The sequence below is a fragment of the Bos mutus genome, chromosome 10 (assembly GCF_027580195.1).
Source record: "Bos mutus isolate GX-2022 chromosome 10, NWIPB_WYAK_1.1, whole genome shotgun sequence".
Taxonomy (NCBI): Eukaryota; Metazoa; Chordata; class Mammalia; order Artiodactyla; family Bovidae; genus Bos; species Bos mutus.
Window position 1 is genome coordinate 60,768,504 of NC_091626.1, and position 19,482 is coordinate 60,787,985.

Below are 19,482 nucleotides of genomic sequence, written 5' to 3' on the forward strand. Positions count from 1 at the left end.
TCCTGGACTGTGTATTTGCTTATCATTTCACCCAGATGTCTGCAGTACTGAGTGCTTGTCTGTTCTGTTTATCTTGGGGTGGGGATTGGGTTGATTTTTACTTCTAGGTAATTTTTCTATTAACTTTATCACTTAGGGTCATAAAAATCTATTGCATTTCTGTCCCCTATGAATCTGGTCATTATACAAGGACTTCCCTTGGCCCCTTTATTTTTCACAATCACTTCTACCTCCCTAGATTGCACTCAAGCTTTAGTTTTAATATACTGGGCATTGCTGATGCCTTCCATCCATAGGCAATTTGGGCACGGACTTGTTTTCCCTTTGCATTAATTCTGTGACGCTACAGTCGCTCACAGCGTCCTGAATGAATGCCTCACTCTGGCTTGGCTGGCACGCTTCCCCTCATCTCCCCAGAGAGGGTAGGCTTGGGTGCCAGGAACATGGAACTGGAGAAATCGTGTTGGTCCCCCCAAGCTCCTGATGCTTTTTGCTTCCTCTTGTGTTGCAGGCTCGGGATGATATCCTGAATGGCTCCCACCCTGTCTCCTTCGAGAAAGCATGTGAGTTTGGTGGATTTCAAGCCCAGATTCAATTCGGACCTCACGTGGAGCATAAACACAAGCCTGGATTCTTAGAGTAAATGACCATTTGGTTTTCTTTTTTCTGTTGTTTTCACTATTTATTTTTGAGCTTGTTATGCAACGTACACACTGTAGGTTTGGTCAGTTGTGAGACTGTTAGTTTTTACTTGATTCAATATATGATGACATTTGTGGAGAAAGCAAGGGGCCTAGAAATTCAGTGTTGGGATGACTATGAAGAGGGCTTTTTCCACTTTTGGGCAGGGTGTGTTTTCCTCTGGACCACAGGGTCTGCGGTACCCCTCCAAGCTACTGTCTCAGGCAGTGGTCCCCAGCCTTTTGGCACGTGGGGCCAATTTCATGGCAGATAATTTTCCCAGGAACAGAGTGGTAGGGGATGGCTTCAGGATGCTTCAGACACTTTACATTTATTGTGTACTTTATTTCTATTATATTACATTGTGATGCATGAGAATTTAATATGGGAATCAGCCATTGCTGATCTGACAGGAGACGGAGCTCAGACGGAAATGGCAGCCATAGGGAGCAGCTATAAATACAGATGAAGCTTTGCTCACTCAGCAGTCACCTCCTGCTATGCAGCCCAGTTCCTAACAGGCCACGGACCCAGTACCAGAGGTTGGGGACCCCTGATCCAGGTTATCTCTGGAACTGAGATACTCGCTTTTCCCATCTTCTGAAATCTCTGCTCTTTAGAATATTCTTCATATGGGGCAGCATTTTGTCATGTTGCATTTCTTTTAAAGACTTCAGTATTAGAGCAACAGAGTATAAAAGAGAGAGTTTCACATCATTTAGTATAATTTAGTGAAATTGTCACTGCTCTGAAAAAGTGTGATGTATATATTTTTAAATACTGGCTCTACACTTCCCACCCATCTGGTCTTTGGTTTGATTTTATGAAATGATGGGGGTGATTTTTCTGGTTCAGTACTTACGGGTTCAAGAGAAAGCTAACCCTCCAGATTCATCACTAAGATTCGTCACTGAACATGGGCCTTAGGAACTGGGTTTCCTAGAGATGTCCAGCAGACAAGCCTCACCATTTGTAGGCAGCTGTTTGTCAGAGGTCATCTTCCCCTCTGGTTTGGCCTGGGCTTCTCCAAGGATTTTGTCTCTTTCTTTCTCTGATAATATTTCTTTCCTTTATCTGGTTTCCCCCACTTGTTCTTTCTCTCTTCCACTTCCTCTTAGATCCAATGAAATATTTGGCTGAGCCAAAAATATCACTACAGGAAGTCTTAACCTGGTCAAAATCATGCTCTCACGTAGAGTGCAGCTTTTGCAGAGGCTTTGCAAGTGGGGACCTGACAGGAATGCTGACCTGAGTGGGCAGGCGTCATCTTTTCTATAGGATACACCAATGTGAGGTGCATTAAGTAGGTCATTCATCATACTGTATCTGAGTCTATTGAAAGGAGACAATAACAACTGCTTATTTGGCCCCTGACCTCACTTTTGCTTTGGTGGAAAGTAATTGGGACCAGCACGTGCCCTGAGGTAAAAAGGAAATCAGACTTCTCTCCGGGTGGCAGAGAATGCCTGGGCCGTGTGCTGTTGGGTCTAAACTGAGTTGTTATTAAAAAAAAAAAACCTCTGCCCTTGGGTTGATGAATCCCAGGGAGCCCTTCCAAAGTGATGCTTTGTCCTACAGTATTCCATATAGCAACCTTGAGTTTGAGACTAGCTCTAGGCAGGTCCTGTCATTAAGTTTATTCTGCATCCTCCAAATGAGTCATTTGGCCAAGTTCCTCAGGGCCACTTGTATCCAGTTGGTCTGACTTCCTTCCTGCAGGAGACTTGGAAATTTGCCTTTCTCTGTTCTTATACCCCAGATGCCTTCCAGTAACTGAAAGCACATGAGCTTTTAGTTACTCTCACCTTCCTGGATTCTGCCCTCACAGTTGGTCCCTCAGATACATTTGGTATCATAAACCTATGGATTATGGCCACGGAAACTGACAGCACAAAGAACTAATTAAGCCCCGGAGGGAGGAAATGTATTTTGTTTCTTTCAGTGACTGATGAAGCATGGGAGAAAGTGAAGAGATTTGTGAACCAAAAAGTTTTACGTTTAGTTTTTAAGCTTTCATACCTGTGAGCCTGTGTGGCCCTGATCAGAAGGTGATCCAAATTCAGCCTTGCATTGGGTACCTGAAATGATGCTACCCTGGTCATTTTATTTATGCCTTTTCTCTGGAGCTTTTGGATAGATAATCCTCAGGGCCTCCTTGTGAATTGAACAAGCAGTATATTTTTATGCTATGGATGCAGAAGAAGCAGCAGAGAGGAGAAGTGGCTTGTTTGTGGTTACATAGACTTTTTCTGCAGGTAGCTTCTGACTCGTCACATTGGGATTTACATTTTTTACAAACAGATGTCTACTTGGAGGGCAAAGTTGCCCCCTTCACTGGTCTCCCAGTATGCAGCAAGATTAGGAAAGTACTTTAAAATGTGATCGCAGGATTCTTTGGCTTCCGCTCTGTTGTGCCTATTACATCCCAGTGAGTGTCATCACACCACCGACTGCTTGTGTGTGGATTACGTGCAGTATCAGCATGCTGGTATTGCTCACACACTGTCTCCTGGGACTTATGGGCACACCTACACTCTATTAAAGACGTGCCTTCTCTTAGTAATGTGAGGTCACCAAGGTTAAGCAATTGTGTTCAACTTTCTTGTTTCTGAGATTATGGTATAAAGCTCAGGACTCTGATGTTATATGTATCCTTACTCGGGTTCCAGATTAAAATAAGCTTATGTGCCTCATAGAAATTATTTTTCTTATTAATTTGATTTACTCTTTAATTAGGCCAAGTTTAGTCTAGGTAATGAGGCATTTTTATTTAATGTAGATGTTTAATTGTGTATATTATTGCACATACATTACAGGTAAAAACTTGCCTGAGAATATTCATCTCCTTTTAAACAAAACAGCGAGGTCACAGTTCCCTGACTGTATGTTGGATAGTCTGAGACCTTTCAGGGTTAGGGTCCCTGTGCTGACCCTGGTGACAAACCATGTCTGCTAGTCTTTGTTTTTCACCATCTTGCTGTCATATATACTGTTGGCTTTGAACAGTTCACAGTTAAAAAAAAATAAAAGATTGGCCTTGTCACACAGCCTGGTTGAAGATAAAGCCAGGCAGAGATTTTACTCACACAGCTTTTGGGTAAGGTACATGGAGGGATGTTTAATGACTTTAATTCCTTTCTTTTTAACTTTTAACGATAAAATTAATTTTCTTTTAATTTTTTGAAAATTTGTGTAGCACTTGTGCTCAGAGTCAGCATACTATGGACCTTTTTTTAAAAAAAAAAAGCTTTATTGAGGAATAATCGACAACTATGTATATTTTAAAGTATGCAACTTGATGATATGATGTCCATATACATGTAGAATGATTACCAAGATCAAAATAACTAACATCCGTTACCTCACATTGTGTTGTGTCTGTGTGTGTGTGTTGAGAATGCTTATCGACTCAGCAACTTTGAAGTACACTGAACCATGTTATTAACTGTAGTTGTAATGCTGTGTGCCAAATTCTTACTGTAAATTTCATACACTTTGACCTGTATTATGCAGTTTACCTCTCTCCCCCAGCCCTCACATCCACCCTTTCTATCTTCTGTTTCTGTGAGAATGGCTTAAGAAAGAACTCTGCATGTAAGTGATACCATATAGTTTCGGTCATTCTCTGTCTGGCTGTGTCACTTAGCATATTGCCCTCCGAGTTCACCTGTGTTGTCACAAATGGCAGGGTTTCCTTTTTTCCTACGGTGGAAAATATTTCATTGTATATATCTACCACACATGTTCTTTACCCATTCATCCATCAAGGGACATTTACGTTGTCTCCCTATCTTGGCTATTCCAAATAATACTGCAGTGAACATGGGGTGCAGACCCTGACTTCAGTTTCCTTGGATATACACCAATGAGCGAGATTGCTGGATCATACGGTAGTTACTATGGGCCTTTTTATGAGTTTTGGGGTTTGTTTGTTTTTTTTCACCTTTCTTAAGACCCCTTAATGATTTCTGTACTCAGAAGCACCTTAGTGAAGGTGCTTATTGAGAAAAATGAAAATCAGAGACTAAACGATTCTCAGAGTTTTCAGGAATTTAAGAATTATTTAGTGTCCCCCAGCTGCTCTATTGTTGGGAAAATGGGTGCAAGAGAAACAGGGAATTTCAGAGACACAAATTTAGTGGACTAATTTAACGTACCTTCCTCAGGAAGTGTTAAGTAGAACAAGATCAAAATAATACAAAGAAAATGTTTTAGTCAAGAGAATGAAATAGAAATTCAGAGAGAATCAACAGAACCCGAAGCTGCCTGTCTGAAAAAATTAATAAAATGTATAACTCTCTGGTAGATTTGGTCAAGTAAAACAAAAGAAGAAAGAGGCAAAAATAATCATTAGTAATGAATTATAGGGGAAGAACTTCAGATAAGGATTTTAAAAATCATAAGAAAATGAAATGGAAATTTGAAGCCAAAAATTGAAGATCTAGACAAAAATGGATAATAAGAAAATCTGGATGGATCTATGATCTTGAAAGAAATAGTCCTCATAATATAAAATAAATGAATCAAAAACAAAACAAAAAGTAGCTTCACTTTGTTTCAGAGAACAGAAAGAGGAAAAAAAATTCCTCACCTTACCTTGAAGCTAGCAGATCAAATAGCAAAATTGAACTGAATACAGACCAATAAAATTTTAAACTCAATATGGGTCCTACCTAAAATTCATAAAAAATCAGTAAAGTCCAGCATTACTTCTGTTTATCTGTAACTGCAAGTTATAACTGGTTTCTCTAGGAATGCAAAATTCATTGTTCAATAAATAATTTATTCATGTCTTCTGCCTGGTAAGCTCTACTGCTACTGCTGCTGCTAAGTCACTTCAGTCGTGTCTGACTCTGTGTGACCCCATAGACATCAGCCCACCAGGCTCTCCTGCCCCTGGGATTTTCCAGGCATGGACACTGGATTGGGTTGCCATTTCCTTCTCCAATGCATGAAAGAGAAAAACTGAAAGTGAAGTCGCTCAGTCGTGTCCGACTCTTAGCGACCCCATGGACTGCAGCCTACCAGGCTCCTCCGCCCATGGGATTTTCCAGGCAAGAGTTCTGGAGTCGGGTGCCGTTGCCTTCTCCGACATTGAGGACAGCAGTGTAAAACAGTCAAACATTCCTTCCCTGATGGAACTTTTGTTCTAGTGTAGAGGGAGATAATAAGTAACAAAGAAGTTACGAAATAAGGAAAGGAAAAAGAAACAACTTCAGGATTAGAAAAATGAAACTGTCAGTTGCAAGTGATAGGCTTATCTACATAGATAATTCACTCAATCTGTGAAGAAATTTATCAGAACTGTTAAGAGAAAAGCAGCTTATCATCACCTAGGTCCAGACAACCATGGTATTCATCTGCAGGACTGAAAAATAAATGTATAGATATGTTTGTATGTGTGAAATATATGGAAGACTCACAACTAATCCCAATTTCTTAGAAAGCTATAGTAATTTAAACACTCTATTATTAACATAGGGTGATGTAAGAGTTCTGAAGGTTGACGAACTTGCCTTGCTGCTGCTAAGTTGCTTCAGTCGTGACCGACTCTGTGCGACCCCATAGACGTCAGCCCACCAGGCTCCCCCGTCCCTGGGATTCTCTGGGCAAGAACACTGGAGTGGGTTGCCATTTCCTTCTCCAATGTGTGAAAGTGAAAAGTGAAAGTGTCTGACTCTTAGCAACCCCGAGGACTGCAGCCTACCAGGCTCCTCCGTCCATGGGATTTGCCAGCAAGAGTACTGGAGTGGGGTGCCATTGCCTTCTCCAGACGAACTTGCCTTAATGAAAGTTAAAACAGTAGGCAAAAGACGTTTTCCAAATGGGGCTTTCCAGATGACTCGATGGTGAAGAATCCTGCCAGGGCCGGAGATGTGCGTTTGATCTCTGGGTCAGGAAGATGCCTTAGAGAAGGAAATGGCATATTCTGGCCTGGGAAACCCTATGGACAGAGGAACCTGATTGGCTACAGTCCAGGGAATCGCAAGAGTTAAATATGACAGAGTGACTGAGCACCCTCACTAGGGAAAAAGATCAAGATAATGCACAGGCACTTGAGAGAAGAGGAAATTCAACTTACTTGTAAAGATAGGGAAAGATATTCAGCCTCGTAAGCAATGTAGAATGCAAAATCAATAAGGATATAGCTTTTTCATGCCTCTCAGATGGGCACACATTTTAATGTATGAAGACACCAGAGCACAGAGGAAATGATATTTTATAAGATGAATCTGTTGAATTTAAAAATACAAAGAGAAACAGAATGTATTGTTTATAGACACAAGGAGAGGTAGGAACATAATAAACCATGCATGGAAATTACCTTCAGGAAAATGACTACCTATAGGGTGAGAAAGAAGGATGGTGTGGGACTTCAGCGCAATCTGTAATTTGTTCTTTAAAGCAGAGAAGTAGCAATCATAAAGCGAATATGACAATATGGTAACGTGTATTTATCCTTGATGATTGGTATATAAGTTGAGGTGTATACTTTATACTTCGTGTTTCCACAGTTAATGTCTTTAAAAAGGATAGTTGCTGTAGTCTGTGTGAGAGGTGATAAAAGCTTGTAATCACTGAGGCTGGATATATACCACGTAGTAAGGAAAAAATTAAGAGACCTTGGAGGTCAGGCTCAAAGGTTCCGTGACCCTGGATGCCTCGGGGAGAAATGGTGCAGTGGTTGGGTGCAGGCAGGCAGGGGAACCGCCGTCCTCCTTGGTTTCACCCTCGTCCGTTACCATGTTCCTTAGGAGTGCTTCACTGAGAAAACACTGCAGCCGGGGTATGAGTCTCTGAGGAAGGCTTCAGAGAGGACCTCGAGATTTTCCCCCACAAACTCAAGATAATTCTACTGTCAACAAACAAAGCCTTTGACACAGTACGAAGTCTTAAGTCAGTTTTTCTCTTGGCATCTGTTCAAACACATATTCCTCCTTTGTAGTTGGCCTTCTGTGTGTGCTTTTGTCAGAATAACTTGGCTGTGGATTCTGTTTTCAAACCCACAGTAAAGCAAGAGTTTCACCTTTGTTTCTCCCCAGCTCTGCCTTACCCGCTCTTCCTCTCCACTGCCCATGCACTGGTTCCTCTGGTTGGCTTTTTAAAATTTTTTTGGAGATAATGCCATTTTATTTATTTATTTGTTTATTTATTTTTATATTTAACTGAAGGATAAGTGCTTTCCAATATTGTGTTGGTTCCTGCCATTCATCAGCATAAACCAACCATAGATATAGATATGCCCCTCCCTCTTGAACCTGCCTCCCATCCCATCCCTCTAGGTTGTCACAGAGCCCGGTTTGAGCTCCCTGAGTCACACAGCAAATTCCCACTGGCTGTCTATTTTACCTGTGGTAGTGTACATGTTTCCATGCTACTCTCTCCACTTTTCCCTCCCTCTCCTTCCCCACCCGGTGTCCGTAAGCCTGCTCTCTGGGTCTGCGTCTCCACTGCTGCCCTGCAGATAGGCTCATCAGTACCTTCTTTCTAGATTCCATATATATGCATTAGTATACAGTATTTGTTTTTCTCTTTCTGACTTACTTCACTCTGTTTAACAGGTTCTAGGTCCATCCACCTCATTAGCACTGACTCAAATGTGGTCCTTTTTGTAGCTGAGAAATATTCCATTGTAAAAATGCACCACAGCTTCTCTATCCATTCATCTGTCGATGGACATTTAGGTTGCTTCCATGTCTTAGCTGTTGTAAATAGTGCTGCAGTGAACACTGAGATACAGGAGTCTTTTTCAGTTATGGTTTTCTCAGGGTATATGCCCAGGAGTGCTGTTGTTCAGTTACATGGTAGTTTTATTCCTAGTTTGTTATAGGAATCTCCATACTGTCTTACACAGTGGCTGTAATCAGTTTCCATTCCCACCAGCAGTGCAAGAGGGTTTTTTGTCCCATGCTCCTGACAGCCGGGAGTGCTCCCATCAGTCTGGGGTGGTGATGACTGGTCAATGTTGCCTTCACTGTTTCCTCCTAGCTTCAGCCTCCTAAGGTTGCTGTCTCCCTCCCTAACGACTTTCAGACTCCATAACTTTCAAACCAGGAACCTCTGCATGTATCTAACCCTAGGCTATCTGTGAGCCTTGGTGGGATTTCCCACCTTTACACTGAAGGGCACTGGGTTTGGTTCAGGAGCACAGAACTGCCGTGTGACTGAGACAGGTCCTCAGCGCCTTGCCTGTGCATTCCCCATGTGATCTTCACTCTCTACTTTTTTGCCACTGTAACTATTTTCCAACTCAACCAGTGTTTTCTTCCACCTACTTCATCACTTCAAATTAACCAGGACTTGACCATTCTTAAGTCACATTTTCATCTTTGAGTCTGGATTTAAACCCAAGATTTAAATCCAGTGTATCCAACTCCATCATTTAAGCTTTCGGCCCACTAGACCAGTGGGTCCTCTGCCTTTAGCCTATGGCAGGCTCATCCAGCGAAAGTGAAGTTGCTCAGTCGTGTCCGACTCTTTGCGACCCCATGGACTGTAGCCTACCAGACTCCTCCTTCCATGGGATTCTCCAGGCAAGAGTACTGGAGTGGGTTGCCATTTCCTTCTCCAGGGGATCTTCCTGACCCGGGGATCGAACCCGGGTCTCCCATGTTCCAGGCAGACGCTTTAACCTCTGAGCCGCCAGGGAAGCCTCCACCCTGGCTCATCCAGAGGGCTTGTTAAAACACACTGTTGGGTCTTACCTCAGAGCCTCTTATTCAGTGGGTTTGGCGCAAAGCCTAAAAACTTGGCGCGTGTTATATGTTTTCAGGTGGTACCGATGCTGCTGGTCCTCAGACCACACTTTGAAACTTTATGTGATACCAGATTTGAAATATTATTAGTCATTTGGTGATTCAGCATGGGTTCAGGAAACCTGGGTGTTCTCGTATCCCCGAGTGACACTGTCTCTGCTGCACCTCTATATCATTGTCCCCTCTCCTCTTTAGAGCTCCACTGTGTGCTGGTAGACTTGTTACTGCCCGCTTTTTGTTTTTATTTTTTAAACTCTGGCTGCAATTTGTCTTCATTTGCATGTGGGCTTTCTCTAGCTCTAGATAGCAGGGGCTACTCTTCGTTGCAGGGTGAAGTAGCTTCTCTTGTTGCAGAGCCCGAGCTCTAGGGCTCATGGGTAGTTTTGGCTTGTGGGCTTAGTTTGCTCTGAGGCACGTGGGATCTTCCCAGACTAGGGATTGAACCTGTGTCCCCTGCATTGGTAGGCGGATTCTTATCCACTGAGCCACCAGGGAAGCCCTCCTCACTGCTTTATGTTCATATTGTTGCCCTCCTTCCCCAGGAATGAGAGGGCAGCCATTGTTTTCATATGAGCAGCATGATTCCTAGGTGGGAATATTAAATGCTTCCCAGGTGATAAGACCAGCTAAGAGAGGTAGGAGTTGCCTCTGGTAGTGCAATTTCAAGATGAGAGTTCTGAGACAGGTGAGACGCAGTTTACATTTCCCAAACCATGCTGCCTCCCGTATACTTGTGCACTTTTTTTGAGACCAGAGAACATCTTTAGAATGCCTCTTTTGGAATTACTTATAGAAGCAGCTTACATTTGATATATGAAAATGGAGTTTTAAGTGAGTGTCTGGATTTGACTCCAGACCCTTCTCCCCAAGATGTGTTTATTAAATTCCCCTTCCTTTATTCATTGCCTCTTGGCATCTCTAAAAAATTGACTGCCACCACTATGGTCATTGTTGCCATTATCTGATTGGGTGTTACTGTTTCTTTGTCCCAAGGTTCTCAAATACCTATCATATGGTATGTCTTTTGACCAAAGGGTAACATGGGAAGACCAGAGTGCTAAGTGGCTAAGAGCATGGTCTCTGGAGCCCACATATGAGGCTTAAGTTGTTGGCTATGATTGTGGGCAACTTCCTGAGAATCACTGAGCCTCCTGTTCCATGTATAAAAAAACTGGAATGTTGAAATATTTTCTTCCAAGAATTTTGTTAGAGTTTAATCTATTTATGCATGTAAAACCCCTGAAACAGTATTTGCATTTCAATAAATGGCAGCTGTTCGTAATGGAAAACCCCCTATGAACATGGTTTACTGTTTCTTGGATCATCCCCCAAAATCATTTAAAGTGTAGAATCTATGCTTCTACCTCTCTGAAACCCTGTATTTTAACTTTCAACTTAGGCATTTATTTCCCAGTCTTTTGATACAGGACCAACTTTTTTTCCTGGTATGGGTCACCTGGATAGGGCTCTTCATTATCTTTGTTGGATATACCACGTCATCCATAAGAGAATATAAAGACAATCATGAAGCAATCTGAGGACAGACTATTTTTAAATTTTAATTTTTTTTTTCTGTTTAGTAGTTCACATGTTTTATTTATATCTAATAACTTTTTGTAAATATTTACTGTTAGGAAGCATTCAATAAGCTCTCTTTTGTACTGTTCCAGGGACTATTTTAGCCCCTGGTTAGGGGCTACTTTGGTTTATTGCATAATTATGTGATACACAGCCAGCAGTGAGATTGAAGAATAAACGCAGATCAATACAAACGGGAGAAGAAAGACAACTGACTCAGCCAGAGCAAAAGTAGAGCTCATGAGAGAAGAGTCTTTTGGCTGCAGATTTCAGCCTCCTGTGGATCTGAGAGTGTGAGAGGAACTCTGACTAGTCTGCTGTATTAGTAATCAGTGTTACTATTGCACTCAGAAAAGATGATACATACGAGGCTGGCAGAGGGTTTGCAGGCTGCCCTTTTAAGGTGGGAATATTTCAGGAGGCAGTAGGTAGGACTTGGCTTGGCCAGTGCTTGCTTAATTAGGAGAAAATTTTCCAATCAGATTTGACCATCTGACTCATTTTCTCAGAGAAAGCCAACAGATTTCACATGTACGCTTAGGAACCTTCCATACTTGGGTCTGGTAATCAAAAAAAAACAACTGAGCTGGAACTGCTCCCCCGCGCGCTGGCAGGCAGCAATGATGGCAGGCTGCCTACTCTTTCTGGCTTCCTGCTGACACTGTGCGTGCTGTTGATTTACTGGGGAAGAATACATCCCCCACACATGCACGCACACATGCATGCTCCCTCAGTTCAGATTTCAAAATACAGTAAGTGAAGTGTTGGTCTCTCAGTCATGTCCGACTCTTTGTGATCCCATGGACTGTAGCCCACCAGGCTCCTCTGTCCATGGAATTCTCCAGGCAAGAATACTGGAGTGGGTAGCCTATCCCTTCTCTAGGGGATCTTCCCAGCCCAGGGATTGAACCCGGGTCTCCCGCATTGCAGGCAGATTCTTTACTATGTGAACCATCAGGGAAGCCCGCACTTTACAGTACACTACCCCAAAATTGACTCTTGCAACATTAGGGGTCACACCTCCAGTGCGAGCTTCTAGAAGTTGTTTTCTCTTCCTACAAAAGAACGGGAGCGTTAGTTTGCAGAGTCTGAGTCAAGGGCAGCTTGTTGCCACACAGAACTTTCTCACCATAAATGACCAACAAGTCACCATCTGGTGTTCTTCTAGTAACAGTCATTCTTGTGAGGGGGTTGGCATGGGCCCCTTTTTGGGGCCCTTTAGGTAACCTTTGCCAGGTCTCCTTTGTTGATACTGTGGGAGCTGCCATCCAGAGGCTCACAGCAGTGGCCCACCATGATGCTTCCTGGTTATCATTGTTCGTGTGCTCCAAGGGGAGCTTGGAACAGCCCTGGGTCCACATGCATCCGCTCTTGAACTGGAGGTCAGAGGCTCTCTGCTGCTGTGACCTCAGCCAAGTCTCCTGACCTCTCTGTGACTCAGCTTCCTCTTCTGTGACATTGATGTCTTCCAGTCTTCTCTCAATCAGACCTTTTTGTCCCCAGAGCTGCTTAACAATAGTCACAGCATCTAAGGTGTGGCCGCCCAGTTGTTCCCTAGGTTCCTTCCTGTGGACTGACATGGGGTCTCTTGATTAGGTTTGAGTATTCTGCTGGTGCTCAAACCTAGTTCCCCAACCTTCCAGAAAATGTATTCAGAATTTTTTTTCTACAAATGCAGTTTACAGGTTGAAGAGGCATCATGATTCAAGTCTTAATGTAGCCAGAACCTTAACTTGACCCCTTCTTAAGATATTTTTTTGTTTATTCATTTATTTGGCTGCACCGGGTCTTAGCTGCGGCATTCAGGATCTTTGTTGGGTCATTCAGATCCTTCTTTCAGTTGCACACACTCTCTAGTTATGGTGTGCGGGCTCAGAAGTTGTGGTGCTGGGGCTTAGTCGCCTCTTGGCATGTGGGATCCTAGCTCCCTAACTTGAGTTGGAACCCGTGTCCCCTGCATTGCAAAGTGGATTCCGAACCACTGGACCACCAGGGAAGTCCCTTGCCCCTTTTTCTGGCTAGTGTGATTGAAAGCAAATCCAAGACAGCATACCATTTCACATGTCAATACTTAAATATGTTTTCCTGACAATTACAGAATTTTTAAATAATTAAAATCCCGCCTAACTGCAAATGCATCCTGATGCCAAACAAAATTAGCAGCAATTCTTTAATGACATCTAATACCCAGTTTGTGTTAAATTCTCCCCCACATAGTATTTAAAATGTCATTTTATACTTGGTTTGTATGACGAGCCAAACAAGGCCTAAAGTGGTTGATGTTTTTCTTTTCTGAAGAAGAGCTTTATTGAGATGGAGCTTGCATACCATCCAACTGACCCATTTACATTTCAGCACTTTTTAGTGTATTCACAAGATTGTGCAACCTAATCACCACAACCTGATTTTAGAATGTTTGTATCCCTCCTAAAATAAGCCCTGTGTCCTTTAGCAGTCACTCCCCTGATCCCCCTCTCCATTCCCCAACCTCTGCAACCTCTAATCCTATTTGCCTCTATAGATTTGCCTATTCTAGACATTTCATATAAACAGAAACATAACTATTTGCAGTCTTTTGCCATGAACGTCTTTCCCTTTAGCACAGTGCTTCCATGTTATGGCATGTATCATACTGAATACATTTTTTATTGCCAAGTAAAGTTACACTGTACGGCTCAACTACATTCTTTTCATCCATTCATCAGTTGATGGAAATTTGAGTTATTTCCATCTTTTGGCTCTTACAAATGATGCTACGATGAACGTTCATGTACAGATGTTTATGTGGACATATGTTTTTACTTTTCCTTGATATATGCCTAGGAGTGGAATTGTTGTTTAATGTTTTGAGAAACTACCAAATCATTTTCCACAACAGCTGTGCCATTTTACATCCCCACCAGCAATGTGTGAAGGTTCCCATTCCTCCTTACCCCGCCAACACTCCTTATGACCTGTCTTTTTCTATTGGGGTGTCCTACTGGGTATGCACTGGTGTGATATTGTGTTTGAATATTGATTTTCTTTGTGTTTCCCTGATGGCTGCTGGTGTCGAGAATATTTTCACACCCTTTTTGGCTATTTCTATATCTTCTTTGGAGAAGTGACTGTTCAGACCCTATGACCATTTTAATTGTTTTTTAAAAAATCATTAGTTGCAAGAGATTCCATACAAGTAGTTATCAGATACATAATTTGCACTTATTTTCTCCCAGGATGTGGGTTGCCTTTCACTTTTTTTCAGTGATTTCTCTTGCAGTTCAGTTTTTCAGATTTTTATTTAGTCCGGTTTACTTTTTTTCATTTGCTGCGTGTACTTTTAGTATTGTATCTTAAAAGCCTTTGCCTAACCCAGGGTCATAAAAATTTACTCCTTTTTCTTCTAAGAGTTAAACTTTTAACCCTTACATTTAGGTCAGTGATCCATTTGGAGTTCATTTTTTATAGCAATCTTTTTTTTAAAGTTATTATTCATTTATTTATATGTTTTTGGCTGCCCTGGGTCTTTATTGCGGCGCATGGGCTTTCTCTAGTACGGCCAGCAGGGGCTACTCTCTAGCTGCTGCGCTGACTTCTTATTGCAATGGCTTCTCTTGTGGAGCACAGGCCCTGGAGCTCACGGGCTTCCGTAGTTGTGGCGCATGGGCTTAGTTGCCACACTGCATGAGGAATCTTCCCAGACCGGGGATTGAACCTCTGTCCCCTGCCCTGGCAGGTGGATTCTTAACCACTGGACCACCAGGGAAGTTCTGGAGTTAATTTTGATGTGTCATGTGAGATAAGAGGTCCAACTTCATTGTTTCGCATGTGGATATCTAGTTGTCACAGCACCATTTGTTAAAAAGACTGTTGTTTTCCCATTGAAGCGTCTTAGCACTCTTGTTGAAAATCAGTTGTCTGTAAGGCAAGGGTTAATTTCTGGCTTCTCAATTCTATTCTAATGTCAGTACTATACTATCTGTGTTACTGTGGTTTTATAATACATTTCTTCTTTCTTTCTATACTAACAGATTTCAGTTCTTCTTTTAAATGATTCTTTAGTTTTGGTTGTGCTGGGTCTTCATTGCTGCACAGGCTTTCTCTAGTTGCTGTGAGAGGGGCTACTCTCCGGTTGCTATGCCTGGGCTTTTCTTGCTGCAGAGCTGGGGTCTAGGGTGTGCAGGCGTCAGTAATTACAGCACATGGGCTCAGTAGCTGTGGCTCCAAGGCTCTAGAGCACAGGCTCAATAGTGGTGCTGTACAAGCTTAGTTGTTCCTTAGCGTGTGGGATCTTCCTAGATCAAGGACTGAACTTGTGTCTTCTGCATTGGCAGGCAGATTCTTCACCACTGAGCCACCAGTGACACCCCATAAATACATTTCTTAAAACTCTCTTAATCTGTTTGTGTGGCAAATTTTTTACCTCTACCCGCAAGCCATTTATTTGTGAAAAACCTAGGTTATTTTTATAATATTTACCATGATGGGATTTGGCTCATAGTATCCTGGTAGTATCACTTACCATGTTTCTCTCTTTTTTTAAACTATTATGAGGTTTTTTGCTAAGCTTATATTTATATCTGGATTCTTAAAGAAATTCATATTCAGTTATATATTTACTTGTTTTTTTTTTTTTCTCTATTGCCAAGAATACTTCTAGGTGAAACTGTATACTTACTGGTTTATCAGTCAGAAGGCATGTGTTGTGTGGTTATCCCACTTTCAGTAATGCCAAATGGATCATTTGGTTTGGCTCAGACATCCATCTATTATAAAGTCCCCCATTGACTTGTCACTGGTTTTAGCAGCCACTCATGCTTGTTTAGATCTATTGACTATTCCATGCAGAGTTGTAAAATGATCATTTTGGATTTCTATTATTCCTTCTGCATTTATTAGCTTTGTTTCTTTTCCTTCATCAATTTTCAGTATGAACTTGTGCCCTAGTAACCTCTTAAGGTGATCAATGATTATTTCTAAGAATCGTTATTGAATTTTACACACCTGTGTTTTGACCCATTGTGGTCTTCATTCTTTCTGACACTCAAATTGCCCCTCACATAAAAATAATTATACGATGTCTGGGCTTTGCCTCAAAATCATCCATTAGAGGTAATGTGGATAAGCAAGTAGATGAGTCATGAGTTATAATTGTTGAGTCTGGGCAGTGGGTTCATTGTTCTATTTTCTCTTCTTTTGTATGAGGTTTTAAAAATCATGTTCGTGTGTTGTGGGAGTGTGTGCTCAGTCCTGTCTGATTGGTTATCCCTTGATGTCAGTCCATTGTCATTTTGATAACTTCCTTGACTGCAATGCAGGAGACCCTGGGGTTGGAAAGATCCCTTGGAGAAGGGAACGGCTACCCACTCCAGTATTCTGGCCTGGAGAATCCCGTGGACTGTACAGTCCACAGGTTTGCAAAGAGTCGGACACGACTGAGTAACTTTCACGTCACTCACTTGATCCTTAGGCACAGGAAGCCCCAGAAACATTTCATACATCTGTCCCAAAGCTAGAATCAGTCATTTCTCCAAGGATTCTTTTTAGTGGAACTGACATTGAAGACCGTCTGGCTGATCTACTAGGGTGCTCATCTCAACCCAGTTGTCCTTGCCCTTAGCCTCTGCAGTGGACAGAACTAGAAAAGGTTTTCAGAAAAAGAAAAGTGAATCAACATTCAGGTCAGTATTTGCATTCAAATGAAAGAGTGCAAGATTCATTTAACTTCTTTTGCTCTATTTATCTATTTTATGCTAAAAAATCTTGATTTCTAACAACTACCATAATTACTCATTTACTTTATTCTAGTTATATTTTTAAGGGCTTAGATCTGATAGAGTGCCTGATGAACTATGGACTGAGGTTCATGACATTGTACAGGAGACAGGGATCAAGACCATCCCCATGGAAAAGAAATGCAAAAAAGCAAAATGGCTGTCTGGGGAGGCCTTACAAATAGCTGTGAAAATAAGAGAAGCGAAAAGCAAAGGAGAAAAGGAAAGATATAAGCATCTGAATGCAGAGTTCCAAAGAATAGCAAGAAGAGATAAGAAAGCCTTCCTCAGTGATCAATGCAAAGAAATAGAGGAAAACAACAGAATGGGAAAGACTAGAGATCTGTTCAAGAAAATTAGAGATACCAACAGAACATTTCATGGCAAAGATGAGCTCGATAAAGGACAGAAATGGTATGGACCTAACAGAAGCAGAAGATATTAAGAAGAGGTGGCAAGAATATACAGAAGAACTGTACAAAAAAAGATCTTCATGACGCAGATAATCACGATGGTGTGATCACTGACCTAGAGCTAGACATCCTGGAATGTGAAGTCAAGAGGGCCTTAGAAAGCATCACTATGAACAAAGCTAGTGGAGGTGATGGGATTTCAGTTGAGCTATTCCAAATCCTGAAAGATGACTCTGTGAAAGTGCTGCACTCAATATGCCAGAAAATTTGGAAAACTCAGCAGTGGCCACAGGACTGGAAAAGGTCAGTTTTCATACCAATCCCAAAGAAAGGCAATGCCAAAGAATGCTCAAACTACTGCACAATTGCACTCATCTCACAGGCTAGTAAAGTAATGCTCAAAATTCTCCAAGCCAGGCTTCAGCAAAACATGAACTGTGAACTTCCTGATATTCAAGTTGGCTTTAGAAAAGTCAGAGGAACCAGAGATCAAATTGCCAACATCCACTGGATCATGGAAAAAGCAAGAGAGTTCCAGAAAAACATCTATGTCTGCTTTATTGACTATGCCAAAGCCTTTGACTGTGTGGATCACAATAAACTGTGGAAAATTCTGAAAGAGATGGGAATACCAGACCACCTGACCTGCCTCTTGAGAAATTTGTATGCAGGTCAGGAAGCAACAGTTAGAACTGGACATGGAACAACAGACTGGTTCCAAATAGGAAAAGGAGTATGTTAAAGCTGTATATTGTGACCCTGCTTATTTAACTTATATGCAAAGGACATCATGAGAAACACTGGACTGGAAGAAGCACAAGGTGGAGTCAAGATTGCCAGGAGAAATATCAATAACCTCAGATATGTAGATGACACCACCCTTATGGCAGAAAGTGAAGAGGAACTAAAAAGCCTCTTGATGAAAGTCAAAGAGGAGAGTGAAAAAGTTGGCTTAAAACTCAACATTCAGAAAACGAAGATCATGGCATCCGGTCCCATCACTTCATGGGAAATAGATGGGGAAACAGTGGAAACAGTGTCAGACTTTATTTTTGGGGGCTCCAAAATCACTACAGATGGTGACTGCAGCCATGAAATTAAAAGACGCTTGCTCCTTGGAAGGAAAGTTATGACCAACCTACATAACATATTCAAAAGCAGAGACATTACTTTGCCAACAAAGGTTCGTCTAGTCAAGGCTATGGTTTTTCCTGTGGTCATGTATGGATGTGAGAGTTGGACTGTGAAGAAGGCTGAGCAATCAAGAATTGATGCTTTTGAACTGTGGTGTTGGAGAAGACTCTTGAGAGTCCCTTGGACTGCAAGGAGATCCAACCAGTCCATTCTGAAGGAGATCAGCCCTGGGATTTCTTTGGAAGGAATGATGCTAAAGCTGAAACTCCAGTACTTTGGCCACCTCATGCAAAGAGTTGACTCATTGGAAAAGGCTCTGATGCTGGGAGGGATTGGGGGCAGGAGGAGAAGAGGACGACAGAGGATGAGACGGCCGGATGGCATCACTGACTCGTGGACGTGATTCTGAGTGAACTCCAGGAGTTGGTGATGGACAGGGAGGCCTGGCGTGCTGCGATTCATGGCGTCGCAAAGAGTCAGACACGACTGAGCGACTGAACTGAAATGAACTGAACTGAACTTATATAATATAATGTACTAATTTTACAGTATGTGTATTTGTGTATATATTTAGGATGAGAGTAGATAGTAGTTTAAAAATAATGATTTAACAAGTCTACTGTGGCGCATTTTACATTAAAGATATATCTCATTGGGGTGGATATAGTCAAAGACTGTTTTTCAAAGTTAGGCTCTATCAAACACTGTTCGGTTCATTTGTTTCCATTTGCTTTAGAGTTTTAGGTGTTGCATTTTACCCTCTTTGTGATTTCTTTTGGTTCTAAAGTGAAGACTACAGTATAAGGAAAAGTCAAAGGTTTAATATCCGTCCATGTTCCCTTCTCCGTGTTTTTTCTTTCTTTCCATGAAGAATCATTTTTACTTGTACTAGAATTACCCTTCTAATGTTTTAAAAATACATATTAAAAGTGTAAAATGGATATCCTCCTCCTTTTTCCCCAAAAGCTAGCATACTGTACGCTCTAGGGTGCTTTGCTTTGTTACTTTACAATATTTCAGGACATTCTTTCTTCTTGAACTATGTTATAATAGTTTGACCCTTTTATCAGACTAGTTTTTATATTTCTGTTCTACTTAAGTGCATTGTGGGATGTGGCCGTCTGTTATTAATTATACCATAAAATACTGAGAGTTAGGAACTTAACT

At 41.7% G+C, this 19,482-nt stretch overlaps 1 protein-coding gene across 13 annotated transcripts in view; it reads left to right on the forward strand.

Moving 5' to 3' along the window:
- The window catches only part of TLN2 (talin 2), a 497,178-nt gene that overhangs the window by 294,584 nt on the left and 183,112 nt on the right, over positions 1-19,482 (forward strand). For all 13 annotated transcript variants that reach the window (XM_070378009.1, XM_070378013.1, XM_070378007.1 and 10 more), the window contains one exon: positions 512-639. In XM_070378009.1, the coding sequence (XP_070234110.1) occupies positions 512-639 (128 nt within the window). The remainder of the gene's footprint in view (positions 1-511; positions 640-19,482) is intronic.